Source organism: Plecotus auritus, assembly GCF_963455305.1.
Source record: "Plecotus auritus genome assembly, chromosome: 5".
Classification (NCBI taxonomy): Eukaryota; Metazoa; Chordata; class Mammalia; order Chiroptera; family Vespertilionidae; genus Plecotus; species Plecotus auritus.
In genome coordinates this window covers 40,087,117-40,113,305 of record NC_137776.1, presented here as the reverse complement: position 1 = coordinate 40,113,305, position 26,189 = coordinate 40,087,117, and the positions used below count along the sequence as shown (strand labels likewise).

The 26,189-nt window shown below is 37.9% G+C and overlaps 1 protein-coding gene across 2 annotated transcripts in view; it reads left to right on the top strand.

Moving 5' to 3' along the window:
* Nucleotides 1-286: 286 nt before the first annotated feature.
* The window catches only part of ITPRID2 (ITPR interacting domain containing 2), a 36,371-nt gene continuing 10,468 nt past the window's right edge, over nt 287-26,189 (top strand). The window contains exons 1-13 of one of the 2 annotated variants that reach the window (XM_080667802.1): nt 287-852; nt 1,210-1,255; nt 4,228-4,277; nt 5,032-5,088; nt 7,797-7,836; nt 7,923-8,021; nt 9,282-9,490; nt 10,324-11,024; nt 17,497-17,569; nt 21,342-21,430; nt 22,823-24,037; nt 25,885-25,962; nt 26,041-26,168. In XM_080667802.1, coding sequence (XP_080523928.1) covers nt 642-852; nt 1,210-1,255; nt 4,228-4,277; nt 5,032-5,088; nt 7,797-7,836; nt 7,923-8,021; nt 9,282-9,490; nt 10,324-11,024; nt 17,497-17,569; nt 21,342-21,430; nt 22,823-24,037; nt 25,885-25,962; nt 26,041-26,168 — 2,996 coding nt within the window. In that variant the 5' untranslated portion in view covers nt 287-641. The remainder of the gene's footprint in view (nt 853-1,209; nt 1,256-4,227; nt 4,278-5,031; nt 5,089-7,796; nt 7,837-7,922; nt 8,022-9,281; nt 9,491-10,323; nt 11,025-17,496; nt 17,570-21,341; nt 21,431-22,822; nt 24,038-25,884; nt 25,963-26,040; nt 26,169-26,189) is intronic. The other variant, XM_080667803.1, reaches the window with a different exon arrangement.

The following is a 26,189-nucleotide window of genomic DNA, read 5'->3' as shown; positions in this document are numbered from 1 at the left end:
CTTTGTAGTAGAGAGAAAGTTGCGAGGAATAAAACACTACTAACAAACAAACTAGCAAACAAATCTCGCCCACTCCGCGGGGCGGCGGGTCCAGCCTCACGCTCCCGCCGCGCCGCGCCCCGCCCCGAGCGCCCCCGGCCGGAAGGGGGCGTGGGACGCCGCCGAGGGAGGGGCGCGCTGACGCCGGCGGCCGGCCAGCCCCGGGCGCGTCGGCGGGAGGCGGGAGGCGGGAGGCGGGAGGCGGGAGGCGGGAGTGAGAGGCGGGAGGCGGGAGGCGGGAGGCGGGGGCCGGGGGCGGGGAACTGGGAGCGGGGGCTGGCCGGCGCTCGGCTCCCAGCGGCGCACGTTCGGGCCACTCGCGCTCCCGCGCCCGCCGACTTCATGTGAAGCGCCGGCCCTCCGCCTCCTCCCTCCCCTTCCTTTCCTCCCTCCCTCCCATCCCCTCCTCCTCCTCCTCCTCCTCCTCCTCCTCCTCCTTCTCCTCCTCCTCCTCCTCCTCCCCCTTCTCTGGTTCTCCTCCTCCTGCGCCCTCTGCCCGGGGCCCCCAGCCCGGCCGGGCGCTGACAGCAGGGGCGGGGGTCTCCGCCGCCGCCTTGTCTCGCGCAGGCTCCGGCTGGGGCAGCGGAGCCCCCGGTGCGGCCATGGACCGGCCCCTGGTGGCGTCGGCGGAGGCGGAGGAGGAACTGGAGTGGCAAGTGGCGAGTCGCCGGAGGAAGGCCTGGGCCAAGTGCCGCGGGTCCTGGCAGGCGTCGGAGACGGAGGACCTGTCCACAGAAGCGACGACGCAGGACGAGGACGAGGACGACGAGGAGGACCTCCCGGGCGCGAAGCTGCCGGCGGCCGCGGGGAGAGGTCGGTGCGCCCCGCGGGCTGCGGCGGGGGACTCGGGGGAATGCGGGCTGGCGGCGGGGGGCGGTCTCGTGCGCTCAGGGCGACTCCGGTAAGTTGTGGACGATCCTCCGGGGCTGGAGAGGCCGAGGGGAGAGAAGGCACTTCCGACCTTTAAACACGCGCGCTCGGTAAGGCGTCTCCAGCGTCAACACAGACAGCCCGGTGCCGTCTTGTTTCTCTTCGGATGGACCCTGAGACTGTTGCCCAGGCTGCATTCTGACCCCAGTAGATCTTCCTGCGTGCGAGTGTCCCGGTTCTCCCCGCCGTGGGAGCCCTCCTGGTGTCGGTAACGAGCTGTCCCTTCCCTCTGCCCCGCAGGAAACGTGCCCAACGAGAAGATCGCGATATGGCTCAAGGACTGCCGGTGAGTCCTCGCTGGCGCCGCGGGCATCGCGGAGGGAGATCCCGGCAGATGGGACGCCCTCCCCGTGGGTCCCCTGGTCGTAGTAAACCGTAAACCGGAAAGTGAGCCTGCGGATGGCTTCCTCCTTTAAGCGATGAGAAATGGAAGTACCGTGACCGCTGATGGTTTGGTGACCGTGTTAGCTCTGCAGTTGTTAGGACCTGAGCTCCGGTGCGTGATGCTAGTTTAGCATCAGGGATCGCAAACCTCAAACAGACCATCGTGCCATGTTATTATGCTTGCCTGGTTTTTATTCGAAAGGATTTTCACATTTCACACAATATTTCACTTTGCTTTTGTTTTGACATCTTTACATCTGGCCTTACATCATTCCCCTTTCAAATGTGTTTTAGTAGTAGATGAGTTTTCATTTACTTAACTACCCTATCTGGGCTTGAATATTTTTGTGCGTGCCCTAATTCTATTTGGAGAGCTATTAAAACTAGCTAACTTTGTTCTTGTAATTTACTTGTTGGAAATGCATTTGTCAGATGGCGCTGGAATTCACGGAAGGGAAATAGAGCTTTGAAGGCATTCAGACTGCATAAATCTGTTTAATTACATGTTTTGGCAACTGGTACAAAAATGTTTGATAAAATACGGAGGAGATGAATCATATTGCAATTAAATCTTTTGACAGTGAAATGTGCTTGTTAATTCTTTTTTTCCCATTTTATTGCTACTTATAAAATCTCCAATGAAGAATGTTGCTTTTTAAGATGTTTCTGCACGTATTTTTTTTTTTTTTGCCAGAATTTGGGGCTTTTCTTAATCTTATGTTCAAGTACCAGAGTTTGGGAAGTCGTTTTTGGGGGAGGGCGAAGTGATTCTCATATATGTCAGTTTATTTCTCTTTCCTAAAGATAGATAAAATATTGGCCGCAAGTCTATTGATGTCCTACTTTGATGAATTGCCTGGAGCCTTCCTGAACACTTTATTACAAAGATCCTTAACCTTTATTGAGGGGTCATAGGCCCTTCTGAGAAAGGACAAAATATGTGACCCCTTTCTCCAAAAAAATGTTAAAGAGCAAGAGAAGAATCACATTATGTTTATGATGTAAAGGAATTAAGATTGTATAAGAGATTATATCAAGTATGGGGTAGATGTCCTTGATTATTTCAAGCAGATGGTAAATAAGTGCATCTTTTAAGATAAATGCAATAAGCAAATGTTAGTGTTCAGCAGGATGCATCATGTCTGAACATTTGAGAACTTTTATTGCTAGTCTCGATTAATGTAGGCAGATTCTATAATCTGCCACTCCTTTGCTTCTTTCTATTCTCTACAGTTGCACCTGTTCTGTTCAAAAGTGGCATTCACCTGTACCTGGGAGAGGTAGAACAGGTCTTTTATTGTTGGCTTTATTATCACAGATTTGACTTCTAGGATATATGCAACTATGTATTTTTTTTTCCTGTAACAATTTAGGATCCTTCCTACTACTTTGTACATTGTAAACCAGTTATCTGAAGACAGCATTTTTTCTCAATAAGTTCTCAAATAGCCATTGTTTTCTTATTGCTGCCCATATCCTGAGTAAAGATACCACATTGTGTTTTCTTAAAGTAAATGTTTAATTTGATAACCATTTATTTTACTTTATTTTTGGCTAAGTGGAAACATTGCTTGGATTACCATCTAAGACAGGACAGAGTTGTTTTGTTTTTTTTTTTGAGTTTTTGATAGAATTAGCAAGAGAGCAAGTATAAGAGTGAGAGACTTGTGTTTGAAGGAGGCGGCCAGTTATATTATGCTTATTTGTCACTTTGTGTCAGTGCACAGACCAGTGGATACATCTGTACAAGGAGTAATAGTGTTTTGTCCTAATAAAGGAGCCATTGAGAAGAATGACCTTTTTTATGGCATAAATTAGAGTCTTATTAAAACATATGCAAAAACTTAGTTCAAAGGTTTTATTAATATCTTTATGGTAATTGTTCATGATTCTTCTACTAAAAAAAATTACAGAAAGCACAAATTTTACTAAAAAAGCACGAATTTCCAAAGAACTGCCTTTGCTATATATTTGTTTGCAGGAAATCAACATTTACTTGGCATTTCAATAACATTTATTTGAAACTGATATTTTTATGTTGTTACTACATTGACGGAATTTTTAACAGGTATAAATTGTTATGAAAGTAAAACTTTCAGACTAAAACAACTGGTTCTTTAACGTAGTTTTGAGGAAGAAGTGGAAAACTTTTTTTGCATTGAAAAAGAGATTTTTAAGTTATCTGTGACCTACAAGAATGTGAAAGGATTTTAGTAACGGCTAGTTCTTAAGGTTGATTCTCAAGCCGACGTTTTAGTAATTTTCTTTTCAGAGTTAAATGAAGAATACATGTACTTTTTAGTTTAAAAGCAGAAAATAAATCTCCAGCCTCTCCACTTATATAAATAAAGATAGTAGTTGGGATAAAGGAGGTGCCCAGTGCTCTAAAATGCTAGTGATAGATTTAACAGGTAAGGTTTAAGATAACTATTGAGCCTTATTTCTAACTAGACTCTGACTTTTAATTTTGTCAAGATAACCATTTGCTTTCTTTTAATTCTGTTTCCTGTTTCTAGGGAGCAGACTGAGAGAAGCAGACATTTTCTCAATTCCTGCTGTCATTCTCTCTTTCTGTTTCTGTAAAGAAAGTGCCAGTTCATATCATTTATAATTGCCATTCTTGCTCTTAATTGCCAGCAGATCAGACATGTGATTAAATCATTCCTGGTAAACTGACTTGACACAGGTATTTGCTTAGTTCGTAGCCGTAGCCTATTCCTTATGTAATCCACTTGCATTCCTTGTGTGTTTGGGAGGAGAGTTACACTGTGATTAGAAGCTTGCTTAGCTATAACCCTTTAAGTATGAGGCTTGCAGTGGTAGCTCTCCAGACAGCTTTTCAAGACTAAGGTTTATATGTTTATGTGGTTTCAGTACCCCTCTGGGAGCCTCCCTGGATGAGCAGAGCAGTAGTACGCTGAAGGGTAAGAAAAAGTTGCCTTTCTAAATCTCTTCTTTACGAGGGTCCTGCTTCATTTGTCCTCTAAGTGAAAATATATCTTGTCAGTAAACTTTTAAAAGGTGGCAAGCTTAAGCAAATTACCAAACGTTTCCATAACGTGAAATTCATGTTTTTATTGTCTTGATAAAGATATACTAATCAAGTATAGAAATATGATATGTGAACATAAGGAAAATATATATTATGTGAGGTAGATCAGCCTTAGTGCAGCATTTCTTTGCTTACATTAACTGAAATGGCCACACCTGAAATTTTACCACCTTTGCAAGACAGAATTCTAAAGTTCAAAGTACGACAAGAATGTGCAGGTAGTGGCAAGGCATATAAGGAACATTTTCAGTATCAGGAAAATCTAGCTTGAGCTCCTGATTTAATATAAGGGGTGTGAAAGGAATGATTGCTCCAAGATCTGGTTTTCCATGAAAACCTTGGGTAAGGTATATTATCTATTTGAACATCTACAAAGACGTAAGTATTAAATAGCCTGTAAGTTGGTTTCTAAGAACTTTACCTGCCTGCAAATCTTGGTTTCTTTATGATAAAGTTTATACTTCTTGAAATTGCATAATCAGAATAATTTTTGAGGGCATTCAGGTCTGAAACACTTTACTGTATCATATATTTTGCTTGGTCAGTTTGCTTTACTAAGACATTGATTTTACATGGGGGTCAGGAGGAACAGAACAGTAGGATGAATCTTGTAATGTTTCTTTCAGGTGTGCTGGTGAGAAATGGAGGAAGTTTTGAAGATGATTTGTCACTGGGAGCTGAAGGTACGTTTGTTTGTATTTTCACATAGTTTTTAAAATTACATAATGAAGGAGAGCAAGCTGATTGCTTTCACATCCTCAGAGCTAAATTTAAAGGTCTTGAAAATGGCTCAGACACATTTTATAGGACCTTTTATACGTTAATAATCTAGTCAGAGCATATATGATACATATAAGAATGCCTCTGAAAACCTTGGTGAAATGTCCGTGTGTCTTCTTTGGACTTAAATGCTTAAATGAACTGTTTGGAGGCAAACAATGGTGATATAACTGGGGGAAGAATTGTCCTGCAGAAGGAAGCAAACTTAAATACGTGAGAAAACTAAATTGAGCTTATTTTTAGTATGAGGTAGCTTTATGTCAGACTTACAGCTGCAGTGTGTCTTTCTCTTTGCATTCAAGTGTCTCCTGTCTTTCCCTTTCCTCTTTTTTCCAGATTTTTAGGAGATTAAAGGATAAATAACTTTATCCTTTACCAAAATTTTATTAGAAATAATTATGCTGAGGTCTATTCCAGACTGCATTAGCATTTTAAGTGTATTGTGCTATGCTTAAATTTTCACAGATTATATAATCTTTTCCTGTGGGTTGATAAAGCTTCCCATAATATAAAATTAAGAACGTTTTATTATTTTTTGGTATCTTTTAAGATTATTGGTAGCTGTATAGTTGGGTTATTAATATAGTATGCTTTTTATAATAAAAGAATTAAGAATTTTATTAAATTTTTAAAAATTATAATTAGATTAATAGTGAATTTTCTCCACTGAATTTAATATCTTTGATCTTTTGCTGTTTTAAATCAATCTGTATGATATAGAACCTTCTAGTAAATACTGAAAATTCTAGAATAAATTATTATCACTGTTAATAAGCTTTCAAGGAATAAACTCTGTGTAAGGAGCTTAAACTTAACTGCTTTCCAATCACTACAGTTGAACATGTTGTCAACCCATTTTTAAATGCCTTTCAGTATTACCGTAAATAACACCAACATTTGTCTTAGTAGTTTCTTCAAAATATGGAATTATTTTTTAAGACTATGTTTTTAGGGCAATTTTAGGTTCACAAAAATATTGAGGGGAAGGTACAGAGATTTCCCATGTATTTTTGTTTCTATTATAAACATCCCCCACCACAGTGGTACATTTATTACAATTGATGAACCTACAATGAAGCATCATAATTACCCAAAGTGCATAGTTCACCTTAGGATTCACTCTTGGTCTTGTTCATTCTGTGGGTTTGGACAAATGTGTTTGGACAAATGTGTAATTACATACCGCCAATGTAATATCATATAGCATATTTTCACTGCCCTAAAAATCCTATCTGCTCTGCCTGTTCATCCATAGTAAGTGATTTCATGGGAAACCAGACCCTAAAAGAGTGTCCCGGAAAAGAGTGGAGTTATGCCCTGGCGGGTGTTGCTCAGTGATTGGAGCATCGGCCCTAGCACTGACGGGTCTCCGGTTCAATTCCCAGTCAAGGGCATGTACCTGGGTTTCAGGTTTGCTCCCTGTCCTCTGTGGGGGTGCATGTGGGAGGCAACCAGTTGCTGTCTCTCTATTTCTCTCTTCCTTCCTCCTCCCCTCCCTCCCTCTCTCTTCCCTTCCCCTCCTCCTTCCCTTCCACTCTCTGAAAAGCAATGGAAAATTTATCCTCAGGTGAGCCCAGCTGATGTGCCTCAGTGATTGGGCATTGACCTATGAACCAGGAGGTCACAGTTCAATTCTTGGTCAGGGCACATACCTGAGTTTCGCCTTGATCCCCAGTAAGAGGTGTGCAGGAGACAGCCAACCAATGATTCTCTCTCATCATTGATGTTTCTAGCTCTCCCTCTTACTTCCTCTCTGAAATCAATAAACATATATTTTAAAAAATATCCTCAGGTTATGATTAAAAAAAAATTAAAAAAGAAAAAAAGGAAAGAGTGGCGTTATGTTGTGAAAATTATTTCAAATTTATTTTCATTCAGTAAATATTGAGTAGCTGTGTGTTAATGTACAAAGAGACATAAGAAATTACTGTGACTTTGCAGATCAGAAATGAAAAAATAAATGGGGTATGCTGGAATAGACGTTTTAAATTAATTTCTTTATGTTTGTGTAAAAAAGTGAAGTGCAGTAAATTTAACTTACTCTAAACTTAACATTAAAGACATTTATCTGTTTAGGACTTGTAAGGCTGAGATGAACTTGAAAGGCAATTTTAAAAAGAAATCTTACATTGAAATGAGTAGTTTTCTAGATATGTGCATTAAAAAGTAACTGGAGTTTCCAGCCTTAAAAAAATCACAGTAGAAATTGATGCATACTGTTGCCACACTTAAATAATGCTGAGGCATTCTTTATTAACAACTTTTAAATTTAATAATTAGAATTGCATATACCACATACGCTGTGTATCTTACCACTTATTTCTAAATTGTTAAACAAGAAGTTTAACTGGTTATCTATATGTCTTTTTATTTTAAACATTCAGTAGAAGTAGTTTTAAATTGCTAACTCATAAAAACAACCTCCAAAAGCTACTAGTTCTGTTCTTACTGATCTGTGTATTACTTTTAATGATACAGATTTAAGGAGTCATGACAAGAGTTTGGCATATTAGGCATTTAACAATAATATTGTGGCTAATTTGCTAATTGTATCATAGTAGTTACTGTCCTACTAACAATTGTACTCCACATTTATTCTTTTTACCTGTAGCCAACCAACTCCATGAAACTGATGCTCAAATTGAAAACAGGTATGTAACTGTTTGTTTCCTTCCTTTTTAAAAATGAGGGACATTTAGGAAAATAAGATTTTATATAATCTATTTTTATTTTATAGCAGTAATATCTTGGCCAAAGAGAGAAGACTACAGTTTCATCAGAAAGGGAGAAGTATGAATTCCACTGGATCTGGAAAAAGTAGTGGGACAGTCTCAAGGTAACTTACTATTAAATTACGCTGCAGTTACATTGTGCTGTAGATGACCTTCTCTTGCCACTTTTTCAGACTTGGATTTGGTGTAATAGTATGAAATTGACAGGAATCCAAAGTGTTTCATGGTTCAACATGACTGACAGGAACTGCTGCTGTCTTTTTTTTTTTTTTTTTTTAATTAAGAGTAAATAAAGAGCAACAAATATGTTTATAGTGCTGTTGGAATTCATTAATAAGTATTTTGAACCCTATCAACAACTTGAAAGAGGAACTCCATAGTGGAGTAACTTCTGCTTCCAAAATTCTTCCTTCTGTTAGGGTCTTGAGTTACTCTGACCTAGAAATCAGAACAAACCTTTCTAATTTAAAGCTTGATATTTAAGCATGGGTTTTTCTTCCTACTAAAGAAAAGATCTTTATTATACACACACACACACACACACACACACACACACACACATGCGCAAATACATGTGCCTCTGGAACCAGTTATCTAAACTATTTTATTGGAACCTGAGCACTTTTTGGGAAACAAATAGAAATTTTTTTCTGTTCAAGTTCTATCTCTAACAGTCCTATTTTTCTCAGTGATTCTCAGCTTGGATTATCAGTATGAGAGAGACGGGATAATAAATGTTCAATTCCCAATGGAATTAGAGTAAGAAGTTACCTTTGTATAGCCCATACTCACCTTGCTCCTCCTACTTCCTGAATGGAAGTGGTTGGGAAAAGTTGGAAGTAAGCTCCTCCCTCTCTTTCCTGAGATCAGGTTGTTACCTGTGCTGCCTTTTAGAGGAGAGCCAAAGATAGCAGAGAAGCTCAAGTTCTACGGAATGTCACTTGGTACCAAAGTTCTACCAACTTCCTAGTGTGTTTTCCCTTTTCATTTATTCTTTTAATCTTTTTAGTCCTTATTCTCTCCCATCTTTCCTCTTAATTGTTTTGTTTTAGCTGCTTTACTGGGAATCTCTTAAAATGACAAAAAAAATAAGGTGAGGAATCACTTAGAGAATCTCTGACTGAGTATGTTCTTAGGGGTTAGCTCTTTTCCCAATGCTGACAGCTTGAGAGAGTGGGCATTTTCTAAGGGTTATCACATTTAAGACAAGGTGCAGAAAGATACTGAAATAAATAATGGCTTAAAGCTGTAGAAAAAGGTTTTTATCATAGGAAAGCAGGAATATGAATTTATTTATAATGTAATGTGGACTATAAACTTATTTTATATCTTGGTATTTCTTTTTATTTTCTCCTGTTTTGTAGTGTTTCAGAATTGTTGGAACTTTATGAGGAAGATCCTGAAGAAATTCTTTATAATCTTGGATTTGGACGAGATGAACCGGATATTGCTTCTAAAATTCCTCCCAGATTTTTCAGTTCCTCATCATTTGCCAGAGGAATAGATATTAAAGTATTTTTGAGTGCTCAAATGCAACGGATGGAAGTAGAAAACCCAAATTATGCTTTAACAAGTAAGGTTTTTAAATATTAGTATATTATTTTCAAAATTAGAGCATCCATAGCAAGATGGTCTTATTTTCAAAGCCTGATTTCTAAGAATAGCACTGGAGATTTAATTATTGAGGTTAACACAATAGCTATTTTAACTTATTTGGAAATTTTATTATTCTATTTATAGAAGTTAATTTACCTAGTCTCCCCCCCTCCCCCCCAAATTCTTGACTTAAGTGTTACCTTACAGAGTGACACATGCTACCTTGTGGAGCAGAACCTTAGACTTACACCTATCTCCAGAAGGCTTTGTTCAGGAAGGAAAGAAGTAGGGGAGGGGCCTTGTTACTATGAAATGAAGTCAATTTCAGGTGCTTTTCTGTAAATCTAAAATAGCATGGCGAATTTAGTAATTTTTATTCATATTATACCTTTGTTTACTTTTCTCTGTTGGCCAAAAGTTCCAAAAGAGGATCTCTAGGTAGTCCTTAGATTCGCTTTAAGAGATCTATAAATCCACCCCCTCCCCAATTATGCATACTTTAATTGGAGAACATATTGAAGAGTCTTAGTGGAGTCCAAGACTTAAAAACAGAATCACAGCTTTAGAGCAATATCTAGTCCTTTCTGTTTTATGTGGTGGTATCCTTTGTGCTTCTGATTTTCAAAACTAAATTCTAGTGCTTAGAGTGAAAAATCTCCACAGTAGATGTTGAGAAGTTTTAAGTGTTCGGTAAGAGGAAAAAATCTGGTTTCATGATCTTTGTGATCAAAGTACAGTTACTGGAATTCTGAACAATAGTAATGGTTTAATATGTAGACATATATAATTAACACTTTTTTCTTTATGTAGGTCGTTTTCGTCAAATTGAAGTGCTTACTACTGTGGCCAATGCATTTTCTTCTTTGTATTCCCAAGTCTCTGGGACTCCTCTGCAGAGAATTGGAAGTATGGCCTCAGTAACCTCTAACAAGGAGACAGACTCTCCTCCACCATTAACCCGAAGTAACACTGCAAATCGCTTAATGAAAACACTATCAAAACTGAATTTATGTGTTGATAAAACAGAGAAAGGAGAAGGTAGTACTCCTTCCCCAGCAACTGAAAAAGGGAAGATTCTAAATGTTTCTGCAAGTGAAGACAGTGGCAGTAAAAATGATCCAAAGTCTCAAAAAATTGTAAAGAAGAAAGACTCATCTTACATGTTGGCTACAGTTAAAGAAGAAGTATCAGTTAGTACATCAACTATTATGGAGAATGCTGACATTGATGATAGACTTTCTGATGAAGCAAACAGTAATTTTAACCAAGAAAGTGAAAGTGAACAAAGTAAAGAAACTCAAAGTCATGGTAAACTGGGTGAGGAATCTGGTATTCTAGGATCCGATTTAGGTAGTGATTTCAACACGGCCTGCCACAGTGAGCTGGAAGGTTGCAGTGAGCTGAAAAATGTGCTCGTGTCCACAGCTGAAAAAGAGCCATGTGCCCCGCTGCCGATCCCATCCATAAGAAATATAATGGTACAGCAGAAGGACTCCTTTGAAATGGAAGAGGTAGGTAAAACATTACTAAGACCTGTTTCAAAGAGTAAGCTAGGGGGGAAAAAGTGCCAAAAATGGCTTTAAAATGAAAGGTGGCTAAGGGACTTATACCAGAAAAAAAATCCTAATTTTGTCTTTCCAGGTTTTTTGTTTTGTGTTTCTCAAACCAAGAAGTAATCACTGGAATATATGAAGTCAAGGTCATGGTGCAGTTTATCAGCTCCTCTAGATCCTCTGTGGTCCACTGCTGATACAATACTTGAACTTGAACCCACTTTCTCTCAGGTTGAGATTTTGATGCCCTGAGAAAGTCCTGAGAGAATATTCATATTCAAGTTAATATTGCATAATAGTTAAAAACGCAGGCTATGAAATCAAACAGGTTTGAGTTCTGTCTCTGCCACCGAATTGCTGTGTGCTTTTGGGCAAGCTTTTAAAGTATCTCAGTGGAAAAGTTAAGTGTGAAGAAGGCTGAGGACAGGTTTGATATGGGACTGGAAAGAACAAAGATAGGTACTTGAAGGGGAGGATGGGGAACCTCAGGGTTTGAAAGGCCACTGTAGAGGATTTCTGCAAGTCCAGAAGAGCAGTGTTTGATTACTTTTTTCTTTTACCTAGTGATAGTCCTGCTAGCGTACATAAATTTTTAATTGGACAAGGTAAAAATAACAATTTTGATGAGGTTCATATAACACTGCTTTTGAATAATGGGAGCTGACACTTATGAGTTGGAGCTATATAGCTTGTGGCAGGAAACACCTTTATCAAGCACCTATCCTACCTTGTGTCAGGCATTGTACTAGGCCCTGGAAGTACTTTTCTCTCTCTCAGTCTGGGAGGCAGGCAGTGGTGGTCTCATTTTACATAGGAGCACATACGTACTGCTGAAGAGTTGTGGCTATAAATTATGTGCAACTTCTCTTTTTAAAAGTTATTACAGAATAGCTTTAGTTTTAAGTCACAGTAGTTCATGTCATTATATTAGGGAATTGGAAAATGGGATAATTGATTTTTCCCATAAATGCCCTGTTAGGTGAGTGTATATCTCTCACTTGCGAAGGTTTTTCATTTGTTGCAAAATTTGAATTGTTGATATAGCTGTTTACCTCTTTGTGGTCTTTGAATATATCTTTTAATACTTTAATTTCAACTAAAAAGTGAAATAAAAAGAATAGGAGCAGCCCTTTGAAATATTTCATATTTTTTTGGTAAGCTTCTTTTCATCTTTTATATATTTTCTTATTTATACTCTTTAATTCTTAGTATATTTCTTATAATGAATTTGGAAAATGACTGCTTTAATTAAAACTCCTTTTTATTTCATTTTATTGTTCAATTTCTTTTTTTACTTCAAAACTTGTGCTCAAAACTTGTCCAAGCACTCATAGTTAAAATGTAACTTCTTGCCTTCCAGTAGGGCCCTTTCTGTGACAATCAGCTATGATAGGTTCTTATTTTAATACAATAGCAGAGTATAAACATTTAAACAGATCATGTTAGATTCTTGAAAATCTCTTATCAGTGACTCAGGTGTGATGACACTTTCTTATGCCGTTTTTTAATTTCTAGAATTCTTGAATTCTAAGCTGTAGTTTTAAAAAAATTATTGCTACCATACACATAAAAGGTCTTTACAATGTTTATAAAGTGCTAGCTAGCTGTGCTTTGGCCGCAAGTTAACATTTAATGGATAGACTGGTCTTTTTTTGCTCCCTCTGCTGGCAAAAAACACTTAATGACAAGAAAGTAATGTGACATTGAAATTTTTTTTGAAGTACATGTTTATAGGCATTAGTGGTTAAAGAATAGTGGAGTATTTTTTTTTTTTAAAAAAAGGGAAGAATATTTGGTTAACCATAGCTACATTGTAAATATGGGGAATTTAAAAAATGATGAATCCTTCTTCAGATATATATGAAATGTGGATAAAAAGCTCCTAGAAATGTTTTAATCTTTTGGGGAACTTTAAAGAGAGTTTGTAGAACAATGGATAAAGAAGGGAAATAATGTGTTTCTTTAATTTCCTCCCCTCCCAAGCATGATTTGAATCATACTGACAAATAGAGAACAGTCTTATTGAAGAAAACTTTCAGATCCCATTCAAAGTGTTGCTATTTTTCTTTTGGATTCCTTTCCCTTGAGGTTTGATTCCTACTGGGAAATTTCTTCCTGTAAAAACCGGGAATAAATATAAGTCAGAGCGCACTCTCTCTTCCTCAGTAAGCCAGTTTCCAAACAGAGTGACTGACTGACAGCTGCTTCGGAGCTAGGTAGGAGAAAAATGTTGCAGACTCGGCTCTGTGCCTGAAGCTGCCTGATTCCTTTGAGGCAGAAGGTAAGATCTGACAGTCACCAGTAGCAAAGAGAGGAAATATTTAATTGTCAACAATTAAGTAGATGACAAGAATGACCCCAGCCTTGGAGAATGAAAGTGACTGTTTCTTATGTTAAAAAAGGAAGAAAAAAAAAAGCCACAGACTATTTTTAATTAAAAGTCAGCTTACCTTACCAAAAAATGTCCTGTCTATTTAAAGTTTCAGTGTGTTTAAAAGTTGTAAAATCTGCTCTTGAGTTTTGTAATTCTTAATAACTTGTCTGGATAATTGTGTGGTTTTGAAATGGTTTATTTTGAATAAATACATCATGGTAACTCTCTACAACCAAAGGTTGGTAGTATGAATGATTCACAGTAAAACCAAAATGATTCTACTCATTAAGCAGTTGTTCTTCTTGTAGGTGTAAGAATTTTGCTGAGTAAGTTGGCAAAAGGATCCTGACTTTAATATTAAACTTTGTCATACTTACATGTGAGAGGAAGGAGGACTTTTATCTGTATATTTCTGTAAAGAGATTGTTCAGTGTCTTCTCACTCTGTAAATGAATGTACATTCAAATACAGATATTAGTGGAAGTATATATATACATGATTTTTAAGCTACCGGAGTTTTACTAAGTGTTTCTAATTCTGTCTTTACACCGATTGGTGACTTAACTGATGTACCTCATTTCCCTGGGTCCTCGATTAACATAGTTTATTTAACATCGTTTTGTTATAACGTTGAGGAGGGGCCACGGGAACCTAACTTTTGTTTATATCACCTAGCCTATGGTACATTGGGTTTTGTTATATGCTCTTTCGCTTGAAGTAGCAAAACCTATCCACAATGTTAAATGATTCTGGCCTTTTATTATGTTTATTGGCCTGAGTTAATCCCAAATCAGGCAGATACACACTTAAGTTGTCCCTGTGACTTTTCGGATTGAACTGTGTGTTTTGAAGGCAAGTATTGTGTCTGCAGTAGGATATGAGCTCTGAGACGTGACCTAATGAACCAGTGTCTGTTACTCCATAGCCCAGTTAATCACTGTTTTGTTATGTGGTTTTTCTAAATGAGCAAGTTAGCTTTTTTTTTTTAAAAGTATCTACCTAACAGTAAAAGTAAACCAAATATATGTATGTGTGTTTTTAAAATTTGAAAGTTTTTTTTTAAGGTAAAAATTTGCAGCTGATTATAGAACCATAGATTAGTAGAGAGTGAGTTAGTTCTTTGAATCCATTTTCCAGTTTTCTCCCTTTACGGGTGAGGAAGCGGTTTCCCCTCCCTAACATTTGATATTAATTGATAGCAGTGGTTCTCCATCATCTTTCTGAGGGTAGTTATGTTCCCTTTGATATCAGCACCTCACTGAAGGGAGGGGCAGGGGGCGTGTCAGTATAGGGAGTTCCTGGAGGGTGGAAGAGAGAGAGAGATCTATTCTAAATCTTTCCCACTTTACTGTTTCAAAATACTTATAATCACATTTGATCATCCTAAGGACCTGTGAGGTAGGAGTTTCAATGTTTATTTTTCAGTTAAGAAAACCGAGATAATTATCACAGACATTGGACAAGAACTCATGTCATCTGATGCACAGCCCCATACTACTTGTTTGGAAAAATAATGTTTTCCTTTGATTTTTTTTAAAGATATCATTAAAAATTAGGTAGAATTGTAATTTCTAAAGATCCAGTTTTCATTTTTCTTTTCTAAAAACTGTCATACAGGTCTTTTTAAACCTTAGAGGAAGGGTTATTTGAGATAGAACATTCCACATATTGCTGCTCTATGAAACACAATGCAATAGTATTGTACCTAAGAGATAAATGTGATAGATATTTTTTTAAAAATCTGCCACAGTAGCAGGACATTGATTCACAAGGTATGGTCTTTGTTTTATTAAATGTTTTTAAAATGAAGTAATGAGTTACTTCATTTTATGTATGGGTTACTTTCAAAGCTGTTTTATAATACAGCTTTAAATCTTATAACACTGAGACCAAGTTATTTTGTCATTTTGGTGTAGTGGGGGCCTTGGGTGTTTTTATTTTTTCATTTTATAATTCTTATTATGAAAAGTTTCAAGCTTACCCAAAGATTAGAGAAAATAGTGTAATGAACACCCACTATCTGTCACTCAGTTCAGTTATCATTATTGAGCTGTAGTTAATTCAACGAAAGGTAACCTGTAGCAAATGACCAGAATTCTACCTGGAATTGAAACCATTGAATAGGAAAAATCATGCCACATAAATCTAAATTCTGTGTGTGTGTCATAGTTTTCTGTGGTGCACACCATCTGGAATATGACTGCTTTTCCTCTGCATACCTATGAGTAGTAATAAAACATTATAAGCTATGAAATTCAGCCATTATCACTTGTGTATCTGTTTCTGCCTTCAACAAAGAGATTGATGATTTTGCTGAGTAAGTTGGCAAAAGGATCCTGACTTTAATAGTTTCATTAGTAAAATACGACCTTCAGACCTTTTTCTGTAAGGGCCTTTTTCTTTCAATCAGTTTATGGGGTTTGTGGTGACGGGAGAGAGGGGGTTAGATGATTGATTGATTGACCAATTTTTTCGAGGAGAAGCTTCTTGAAGGATAATATGCTGAGGATACATATTCATTAAAGTCATATTGTTTTGTGACTAATTTTGTAAATCTAAGGGACATAATATTCTATATTAAAAATGAGCTTATAATTTTTTAAGAGCTTATAATTTGTATCATTCTAGAGTGCGTAAATTGAGATTTCTAGAATATAATTAAAGAGACATTTGCATGTCTTTTATAATTTCTGGTCTATTTGATATAAAACTCTTTGAAGTAGGGTAGGCCTAAATAGAGAGACTAATAATAGACCCTTTGTTGATTATAAAAGGAAAATGCATTTTATTTCCTTGCACACAAAACAATGGTTTTCCTGTTGAACTTATGTCTGCTGCTTTGAAGAATATTTTATAATGTTTCAATAACAAAGAATAGTAGAAACTGGTCTATATGTGATTTTTAGGTGATGGTTTTAAATGGCCAGTGTGCTTTCAGTTTTCAAAAGCGTCTTAAACTTGGATTCATGGAACTGTTTCGACAGATAAAACAAATCAGACCCATTTTTAAATTAGTAATAGCATCTTTAACCTCGGGGCTTTTTTTTTTTTTTCATGTTGACCATTCCACTCTGATTCAAATGGAATATTTCTTTTTCTTGAATGGATTCATAGCTTGAAACTACTAGTGTTCTACCTAAAACCTGTTTGCTATTTGCTCTCTGATTTTTTCAAGATTGAAATCCCACGTGTTTGGCTAGTTTGCCCACATTACTAGGATGTTATTTATTATTTTAAGCACTAATCATTACAGGGTTTAAAGTGTTGGGAATTAGTATTTCCCCCCCCCCCCCACCACCACCAATGGGCCCAATGTTTAATCTTAGTATAGAATTAATTATGTTAGAATAGAGGGTGTGGCAAATAAGGAATCTGAAAATTCCTAAATTCTGTAGTTGTACAGGTCAGGGGCGGGGAAGACAGTGTAAGAGACAACTTTTGTGGGTTTGATACCTTCTTTGGACAGAGTTTTCAGGGAAGATTTATGGTGAAGCATCTTTCAACATTTTAGTTCTGTAATGAAACCTGCTTTTCCACTTAAGACTCCCAAGTTATGTCTTAAAAGATCAATTATGTCTGGACAAAGAAGTCTTACACACGAGCAGATTTGATGCCTGAAATTTGTGGGATTTTAATGTAATTTTGCAATGGGAGCGTAATGTGCCATTTTTCAAAGATGCAGGATCTGCGCCTGCCTCAGTGGTGCCAGCCATGCCATGGTCTGCTGCAGGGACTCTGGTAGCGTTTCTCCTGGCTGAGCAGTTTGAAGTTTAACACTGAGAGAACTTTTTGTTATGGATCTATTTTTCATATGATAGCAACTCTTTAGAATGAGGTGGTTTATACATGTAGTCATTTTTCTTTGCTAGTTAGAAACTTGCACTCCTATTGTTAACTTGAAAGTAATTTTGAGATAAGATTTCGTGCAATTTTTAAATATGTGAAGCTTTGGTACCCTTTTAGTTAGGTTAACTTGTTGAATGAATGATTGTTAGGAGGTATTCTTTGCCGTAGATTCTTTTAAGTTTTAATTACTTATTTATTTATGTTCTTTAGGTTCAAAGTACGGAGGGAGAAGCGCCTCATGTTCCAGCCACTTACCAGTTAGGTCTTAATAAGTCGAAAAGAGGTAAGTAGGCCAATGTCCACTAGATCCAAGCACATGACCGAAGTGTCGTCTTTTGGTTTGGAAAAGGGGTTTTGTCTACCAGTATCTGTAGAAGATAATAGTGTAAAACAATAATTAAGAACACAGGTATGCATGTTTCATTATGGTTTGGTTATAGAATTTCTTGAAGACTTGCTCTCATAAAGTAATCTTAGTTTGCTTATTCTGCAATGACCTCATTATAAATATTTTTCAGTTATGCATAGGGCTAGGTGGGAAGTGATAGAGCAGCAGATTCAAGCCTACGTTTTTATGTGGTTATGATTGAAATATACACCTGTATTTCCCCTCTGGGTTTTCATTATTTAAATATGCTCCTACGTCTGATACAGGAATATGCCTCTGGCAAAAAAAAAAAACCCACCAATGTCTCAGCAGTAGTTAAAGCTAGTTAAATTAAATTCAAACTATGGATCAAAGGTGAGTGGCTGTAGATGTCATTCTTCTCTTGAATTATTAATTATTGACCAAAGGACCTTTGAATCCATTTCTTTCACTTTTCATTTACAACATGAAAAGCGTGTCTGATCTTTAAAGTCACAAAGCTTTTGAGATTTAGAGAAAAAGAGAGAGGAAGTAAAGAAGTTAAAATGACCACTGAAGGTAGGACTGTTTATTTTTAAAACTTTACCCATGCCGAACCACCCTGCTTTTTTTAAGCAAAGATTCATATGTATGTTCCTAGAATAGGAAATTACATGTTTGTTTTCTGATCTCTGAAATGACTTTGTAAGAGATAATTTGCATAGAATTTTTCTTTTATTGCTGTATGGTACTAAGAAACAAGAGCTCCACTTACCAGGTTACTATAGTTTCCGTTAGACACCGAACGAATTTTACTATTTAATTTTCTTCCCCATGTGAATCCATAATGTATGTACTTCTGAGCTGTTAGGAAGAGTTCATAGGAATCTTTGTTTTAGATAGGTAGACAAAGGGGTACATTGTGTCAAAAGGGGTGATAGTCATCTTTGACCTTTGAGCTTTTTTTCATGTTGGTCATTCCACTCTCATGCCTATGAAATATTTCTTATTCTTGAATGGCTTCACAGCTCAAAACTTTGAGGTTTCTACCTAAAACCTGCTTGCTATTTGTTCTCTGTTTTGTTCAAGATTGAAATCCCTTACGTTTGGCTGGTTTGCCCACGTTACTAGGATGTGGGAAAATTTTGTACATTTAAATAAAAACAGTATAATTACTTTAAGATCTTCCAAGAGTAAGCTTCCTGTGGTAGGAAAGATGGAATGTGGTTTGTATTCACATCCGGGTTTCTTCCTCTTATTGACATACGATCTCTTATTTCTGGTGGCATACGTAAGAATGTTAACATTTTTATGAGTCACATTTTTATAAATTAATAGTAAAATGGTTTTGTGTGTGCATGAGAGGGAGAGAGGACAATATAGTGTTTTAATCATTTTTGAAGGTAGCCTATCAAATTTTGATAACGCACACATGTGAGTATCTTAGATTAATCATAAATGCAGAATTAGAATCACTGGTAATGTATTTATTTTGCAACTTTAGTAAAAATGCATATGATGTCTGTATAAAAATATTTCACACTTTTGCTAATAGGATGTTTGCAATTACAGTGATCTTAAACTCGAATCCGGCCTTGGGATTTACATACTGATGCCCAGAGAGGCTTAGTGACTCAACTCATGTCACAAGCTAACATTCCATAATTATTTTGAGAGCAGTGCAAAATTTTCCTTAGTACAGAGGAGAAACAATATTTTCTTAAGTCTAGCAGAGTAGACAGGTGTTCTGTTTTGTTTCTTTATGATACTAGTCAAATACAATGTCCAGATGTTTTGTTCTCACTTTAGTTTGCTCTAACTTCCCAGTTTTAAATTAGAAATACCTTATGTCTTCAGTTAGGACAGAGGTCTCTTTCTTTAAAGTTCCACCTTTTTCTTTGGAGAGCAGTGCATTTTCTGAAACAGAAATGTCTGACTCAAGAACCTAGATTGTGATTTCTAGGTTACAGAGTAGTTTTACCTGCATTGCACTTAGTTCCTAAAGCGAGCCAGCCTGTAAGATAGATAGGATTATTATTCTGTCTTGCAGAGGAGAGACGTTGTTGCTTTCAGAAATAAGCAGGAGCTTGAACCCAGGCTTCTTTGTTCTTTCCTCTGCCCGACACCTGCTCTGAAGGCTGAGCAGTCTGCACTCTGACCTAGCCTGTGTGAACTCAGACAGGCTAACCACGGAGAGGTCAGCTCCGCACAGACCGCCCCACTGCAGATAAAATGGATCGTAGCAGAGAGGACCCGAGCGTGGCTGGGCACTCAGGCTTCCCTGCACTCACTGGCAGCTTTTTTACTTTATCGAAATCTGGCAGCTTTTGACATTACAGTGATCTTAATCTCAAATCCCAACGAGATAGGCAGTTTCACTTCTAAATCCTTTAGGTCAGTGGTCAGCAAACTGCGGCTCACGAGCAACGCTTTGCCGCTCTGGTGACTAATGAGTTTGCCAACCACTGCTTTAGGTGATTGTTTAATTCTATTGTTGCTTTAAGAAGATAGTTCTCATTCATTCATTCAGCAAACATTTTTTTTTATTGTTAGCTTCTGCTAGATACTGGGATACAAAGAAGAATAAATAAGGTTCCTGCCTTCAGGAATCTTAAAAAAAGGACATACAGACACATAATTTAGGTGATAACTGCTGTAACATAAGATGTTAATTGTCTTCTCAATTAATATAATCCATAATGAGTACCTTTGGTAATTAACAGCTTATTCCAGTCCAGTTTCACAATTATTCCAGTTTACCTAGACTTTTCAAGGATATTAGTCAGTTTCTTATATTACATTATGCAGTATTATTAACTTCCAAATGATATTATAGAATTATTCTAAATTATTAATGAGAAAAAAATTACTCCATTCCATGATACTCTAGGTCAGTGGTTCTCAACCTTTCTAATGCCGTGACCCTTTAATACAGTTCCTCATGTTGTGGTGACCCCCAACCATAAAATTATTTTCGTTGCTACTTCATAACTGTAATTTTGCTACTGTTAATGAATCGTAATGTAAATATCTGTGTTTTCCGATGGTCTTAGGCTCTACAGCAGCGGTTCTCAACCTGTGGGTCGCTAGCAGGGCCACCTAAATTAACAATATTATGTACTAGTTGAACCTATTTGACTGAGTTTTATGCAATTGTTATGAAAAAACTTGTTTCATAACTTACAAATGTTTGCATCATTTAAAACATCAGAAAAGTTTAGATACCTGCAAACAAGTTATTTAACTTATTGGTCTTAGTTGTATTTTTATTTTCTTATTAGGAAGGTAATAGACATTTTTGTACACTACATTTAAACTTCTCATTTTACCTACTATATATTTAACCTTTATATCTTTACATAATAGAAATGGTTTATTTGGGGACTTTTATTTTTACTAGAGCCAATATTTTAATTCAAGCAGTTGTCCTCCAAGGATAAGACATTAATTGGACTTACCAAAGTACATTATAATTAGAGCTTAATTAGCAACGGAACATTGAGAATTTCTGATCTGATTCAGTTTTTGTTTGAATTTGACTTAACTCCTGTGCTTTGAAGTCACAGTTTTTAATAAGGGGTGCATATTTTCTAAGACAGAATCAATGTTTGCATATCCTACATCTGTTAGGATTTCACATATGTGTTATAACATTGTTCTCATTGAAGGCATATTTGGCAGTTTTGTATAACTACACTTCTTTTGGTAGATCACCTGTTACGTACTGCCAGTCAGCATTCTGATAGCAGTGGTTTTGCTGAAGACTCAACAGACTGTGTCTCCCTTAATCATCTTCAGGTAAAATTTTCTATGGAGTAAGCCCTATGATTAACTTCACATTTAGGTGATTTTTTAAGTAGCTATGTATTTCAAGATTCAATCTGTGATATCTTTATTTTTCAAATGACAATAAGAATAAAACATTTTCTGGGATGCAGATGTAATCTAAGTGTTTGGCTACAGATTTTAGGTTTCACTAATTCTTCATCTCTGACAAATATTTAACAACAGCAAAAGAACAAAAAACAACTTCTTTCTTTTTGGACCACCAGTAAATAGGTTATTTTAATCATTATCCTAGCTTATCTGTTATTTTTCTTATTTTTTACCATCATTGTGTTTTAGTATTTTCCAATAAGCATTTATTTAATAATCAACATTAAGTGTGGATATATAGCTTGCTGATTATTATATGACTTTTATGTGAGAGTATGTTAGATAACCCAAGAGTTAAACACATCTTTATTCTCAAAGAACATATAGTCTATCTGTGCAGTACACAGAATTTATGTGAAAAGTGTCTAAAACACCTATACACAAATTTTAAATAAAGTTATATTAATAGTAAAAGAGAACCCCCAAAAGAGCCTTTAGAAACAGCATTGGGGTAGAAATATAGGAGGAGTGTCTATGGTAACTCCGAAAGGGTAATTCAGTGGGCAGAAAAATTGGGAGATGGAGGAGAAACTTTTCAAAGGAAAGCTATGGCCATCAGAGTACAAAGATGAGAATTTGGTGGTTTGGAAATTGAGTAGCTGAGTGAGCAATTCTGATACAGTAAATGAGGCAAAAGTACAATTGGAGAGTAAATCGATGATAAGGAAGAGAAGATATGAATGTTAACTATCATTTCAAATTATGATGATAGCTTAAGGGCGATAGATTTTTTTTTGTCTTTTTCATATGGCAGTGGCTTAGGGAAGTTTTTAAGGAAGGGCCCTGTGAGAAGAGAGTTGGATGCAGAAAAATATGGGACGAAACTTTGGGGAAGTGCCCTCGTCCTGGAGAGGATGTGATCAGAAGGACAGGTTGGAGGGTTTAGTTTTGAAAAAAGAGACACAGTTTCCTTTCAAAACGGAGAGGAGGGAATGATGAGAAGAGGTATGGGCAAGTTTGTAGGTGTTGGGGAAGAAAGCTAAGCAGTTTTTGTCCATTTTCTCTGAGTCAGTGTCATGTGTTGCAAGAAAATGAGATGGGTGTTGAAAAAGGAATTTAAGGGTGTAAAGGTTTGGGATAATCTTGGTGAGAAATTGGAGGGATTGCTGACTAGGATGGTATAAGCAGTTTTGAACAGCACCCGGGTCACAGCAGAGGTGGGAGACCCCAACATATAGATGCATCATATCTCTGGCATTTCGTTAATGATACTTATTTGAAGTTTTCATCCTTCCACCTGTTTTCCTCTCACAGGTTCACGAATCGTTGCAAGCCATGGGGAGTAGTGCTGATAGTTGTGACAGTGAGACAACAGTTACTTCCTTTGGTGAAAACCTTGCCACGCCAACAGCACATGACCAGCCTTATTTTAATGAGTCTGAGGAGGAGTCTCTCACGCCTGTTCCCAAGGGAAGCGGGAAGGCAGCAGCAGTTGCTGACAAAAGAAGGTCAGATAGCCAGGATTTCCCCCAGTGCGAGACAGTTGAGAATACAGGAAATAAAGAGTCCACCTGCAGTGCGGGGGATCACGTTACTGAAGTTACTGAAATGAAAGAGGACTCATCTCCAGCACAGCCAGAGGGACTGCTGAGGGAAGAAAGTGCTGAAAGTGACGTGGATAAAAGCGTTGAATGTGAATTCGTGCAATATACCACACACCATATTCTTAAATCATTGGCTTCTATTGAAGCCAAAGGCAGTGAGAGGGGCTCTGAAACTAAAACTGGGCTTCCCTCTTCTGTGGACAGAGTTAATACAGCTTTGCAAAGAGCTCAAATGAAGATCTGTGGTCTGTCCAGTCAAAGAGCAGGGCGTAGCTTGATAAAATCAAAAGACCTGTTAAAACAGAGGTACTTACTTGCCAAAGCTGGCTATCCTCTAAGAAGGTCTCAGTCTTTACCAACCACCTTACTGAGCCCTGTAAGGGTTGTGTCCTCTGTCAATGTTCGATTGTCCCCAGGAAAAGAGACCAGATGCAGCCCACCCTCCTTCACCTACAAGTACACACCTGAAGAGGAACAGAAATTAGAAAATGAGGCGGTTGAGCATGATGGTCAGTCTGTAGTCAAATCCACTATTTTCATCTCTCCGTCCTCTGGGAAGAAAGATTCAGAAGACTCTCCCAGGGAGGCGAGTCAGTCAGAGGAGTGTCATCATCAAAGGACTCCCACCTGTTCCCTCTATGCTCCAGCACCTATATCTCAGTCCACCTGCTCCCTTCACTCTCTTCACTCCGAGTGGCAGGAACGGCCCCTCTGTGAGCACATGAGGACTCTGAGCACTCGCAGTGTCCCCAATATATCCGGCGCCACCTGCAGTGCCTTCACGCCCTCTCTCGGGTGTTCTTACTCACATAGACACGCTGCCTACCCTTACCGATCGGGCTCTGTGAACCCTCCTTCTGCCATTGAAATGCAGTTGCGAAGAGTATTGCATGATATTAGAAACTCACTGCAGAATCTTTCACAGGTATGAGAAAAAATGTATCTTTTTATTTATTTTATTGCTCTGAGCACCTCTTAATTCACTGAGAGGCTAAGACGCATTAGGCATGAACCTCCTTATCTTCATTGTCTTCCATGTCTACACTTATCTATACCAACTCTCCTCCTATACTCTTTCCTCCTGTCTCAGAAACGGCTCTAACTAATGCCGACCAAGGTTAATTTCTCTGCTCATAATGTCCCTTCTAAAAAAGAGATTTTGTCCATTAATGTCCTTCCTTATGCCTCTGCTCCATTGTTTTTGTCTTAGGTTGTCCCTGTTATTTAAAAAATCTTCCCTCTCAAGTACTTTCTCTCCTTCTCTCTGCCAACGGACAGTGTTCACCACCTCTTCTTTCTAAGTGTGCGTGCCCGTGGCCCAAGTGTCGCCGTGTGCTCTGGTTCTGCTTGTAGCTCTCTGACTAAGCTTTCCCCTTCACCTACTGACTCCTGAGGCTGGTCTCCTGGCGCAGCGTTAGTCTGCTTCCACTGGGTTCAAAGACTGAAACTACCCCAGAAAAGGAAAAAAATCAGGTAAACTGTGAATTTGAATTAACATAGTCTTATGTGTCTTGTCACTTAAAGAACTATTAGTGGACTGGAAATAATTCCACCTAAAAAACTCTGAAAATAAGTAAATTGTCCTCAGGTTTGCCTTTCATATTTCATATTTCCTTTCTGTATCTCTTTCTGAACTACTTACATTGAGTTAAGGAAATGAAGAAAATGACTGTAATGAAAGGATCAGAGTGTTCAGCAAGGCGTCAGGAGGCCTAGGATGTACATAGTAGATCTCTCACCATGATGACTGTAGACAGGAAGTCACTTTGAAAGTAAAAACTAAAGTTGTGACTTTTCAAGTTATGTAGTAATGTACCTTCTCCAAATGATTTTCAGTCTAACCAGAATGTGGGTGTTTGTCTTCCTGGGTACAAAATGTAGTTCTGTCTGTGAGTAAGACATTTAACCTTTCGACTGTAATTGCGTGAAACTGGGGATTCCCAGGGCCCTGTCTCCTGTGACTTTCTTTCTAGGCCAGCTTGTTCTTCCCTAGGTGTGGCCTTCTCTCAGATGTCCCTTCAGTAACTCAGTTAATTAATTTCCACTCCCAGCTCAGTAGACAGATGCTCTTCATGACCTGGACTCTGCCTGCATCTCCAGACTTATTCCTTATGTGTGAGCTCCAGCCATTACTGGACTGCATGCCGGCCCCTAAATAGTTGTGTCAGGTGTCAGCACCCTTGAGGTTGTGTACTCACTCCCCTAATCTGGATTTTTGTATGTTTCTATCATAACACTCCCCTCCACCCCGGTAGTATAATTTTTTAAGTTCTCTTTTCTTTCTTTCTTACATTATGAGAACACTAAAAGGCTGGGAATGCCTTTTATCTTTTTTCTTCACTGCCTATAGTAGTGACGTATAGCAAATGCTCAGACGTCTGAGAATGAGTGCTGATGGATTGCTACTCTCTCCATTCAAATAAATACTTCTGTTATTTCAGAATGACACTTGTTATTTCTTCTATGAGTTTTGTTTTTCTGCTTTCTTAAGGCAAGAGGGAAGTCCTGTAAGACCTAGATGAGCTGTCTGTGTTCCTTTGCTTCAGCCTCATTCCACATAGACTGACTTATCCCTGGAACAGATAGGAGTAGTAGGTAGAATGAGGGACTGATTGATTTGGCTCTTGCTCACAATATGCAGTTTTGTTTTTATTATTTTTGCCTCAAAGAGAAAGACATGAAGGCCTCAAATTCATAGTTTTAATACTTCAAATAAATCGGGAATAGTCACTTTGACATTGATTTGTAACCATCCTTTCCCTTTTTTTGAAGCACCCTATGATGAGAGGACCTGATCTTGCTGCTGCTCCATACAGTCCTCAGAAATCATCTGTTCTACCTCTTTATGAAGTAAGTTCTTACTGAAATCACTGTGCACAAAATAACTTCTATGATTTAGAAGTATAATTTTGTTATGTTGTATTTTAGAATACTTTTCAGGAGCTCCAAGTAATGAGGCGGAGCCTGAATTTGTTTAGAACGCAAATGATGGACTTAGAATTGGCGATGTTGCGTCAACAAACCATGGTTTATCATCATATGACTGAGGAGGAAAGGTAAAAGTTCATTTTGTCTTA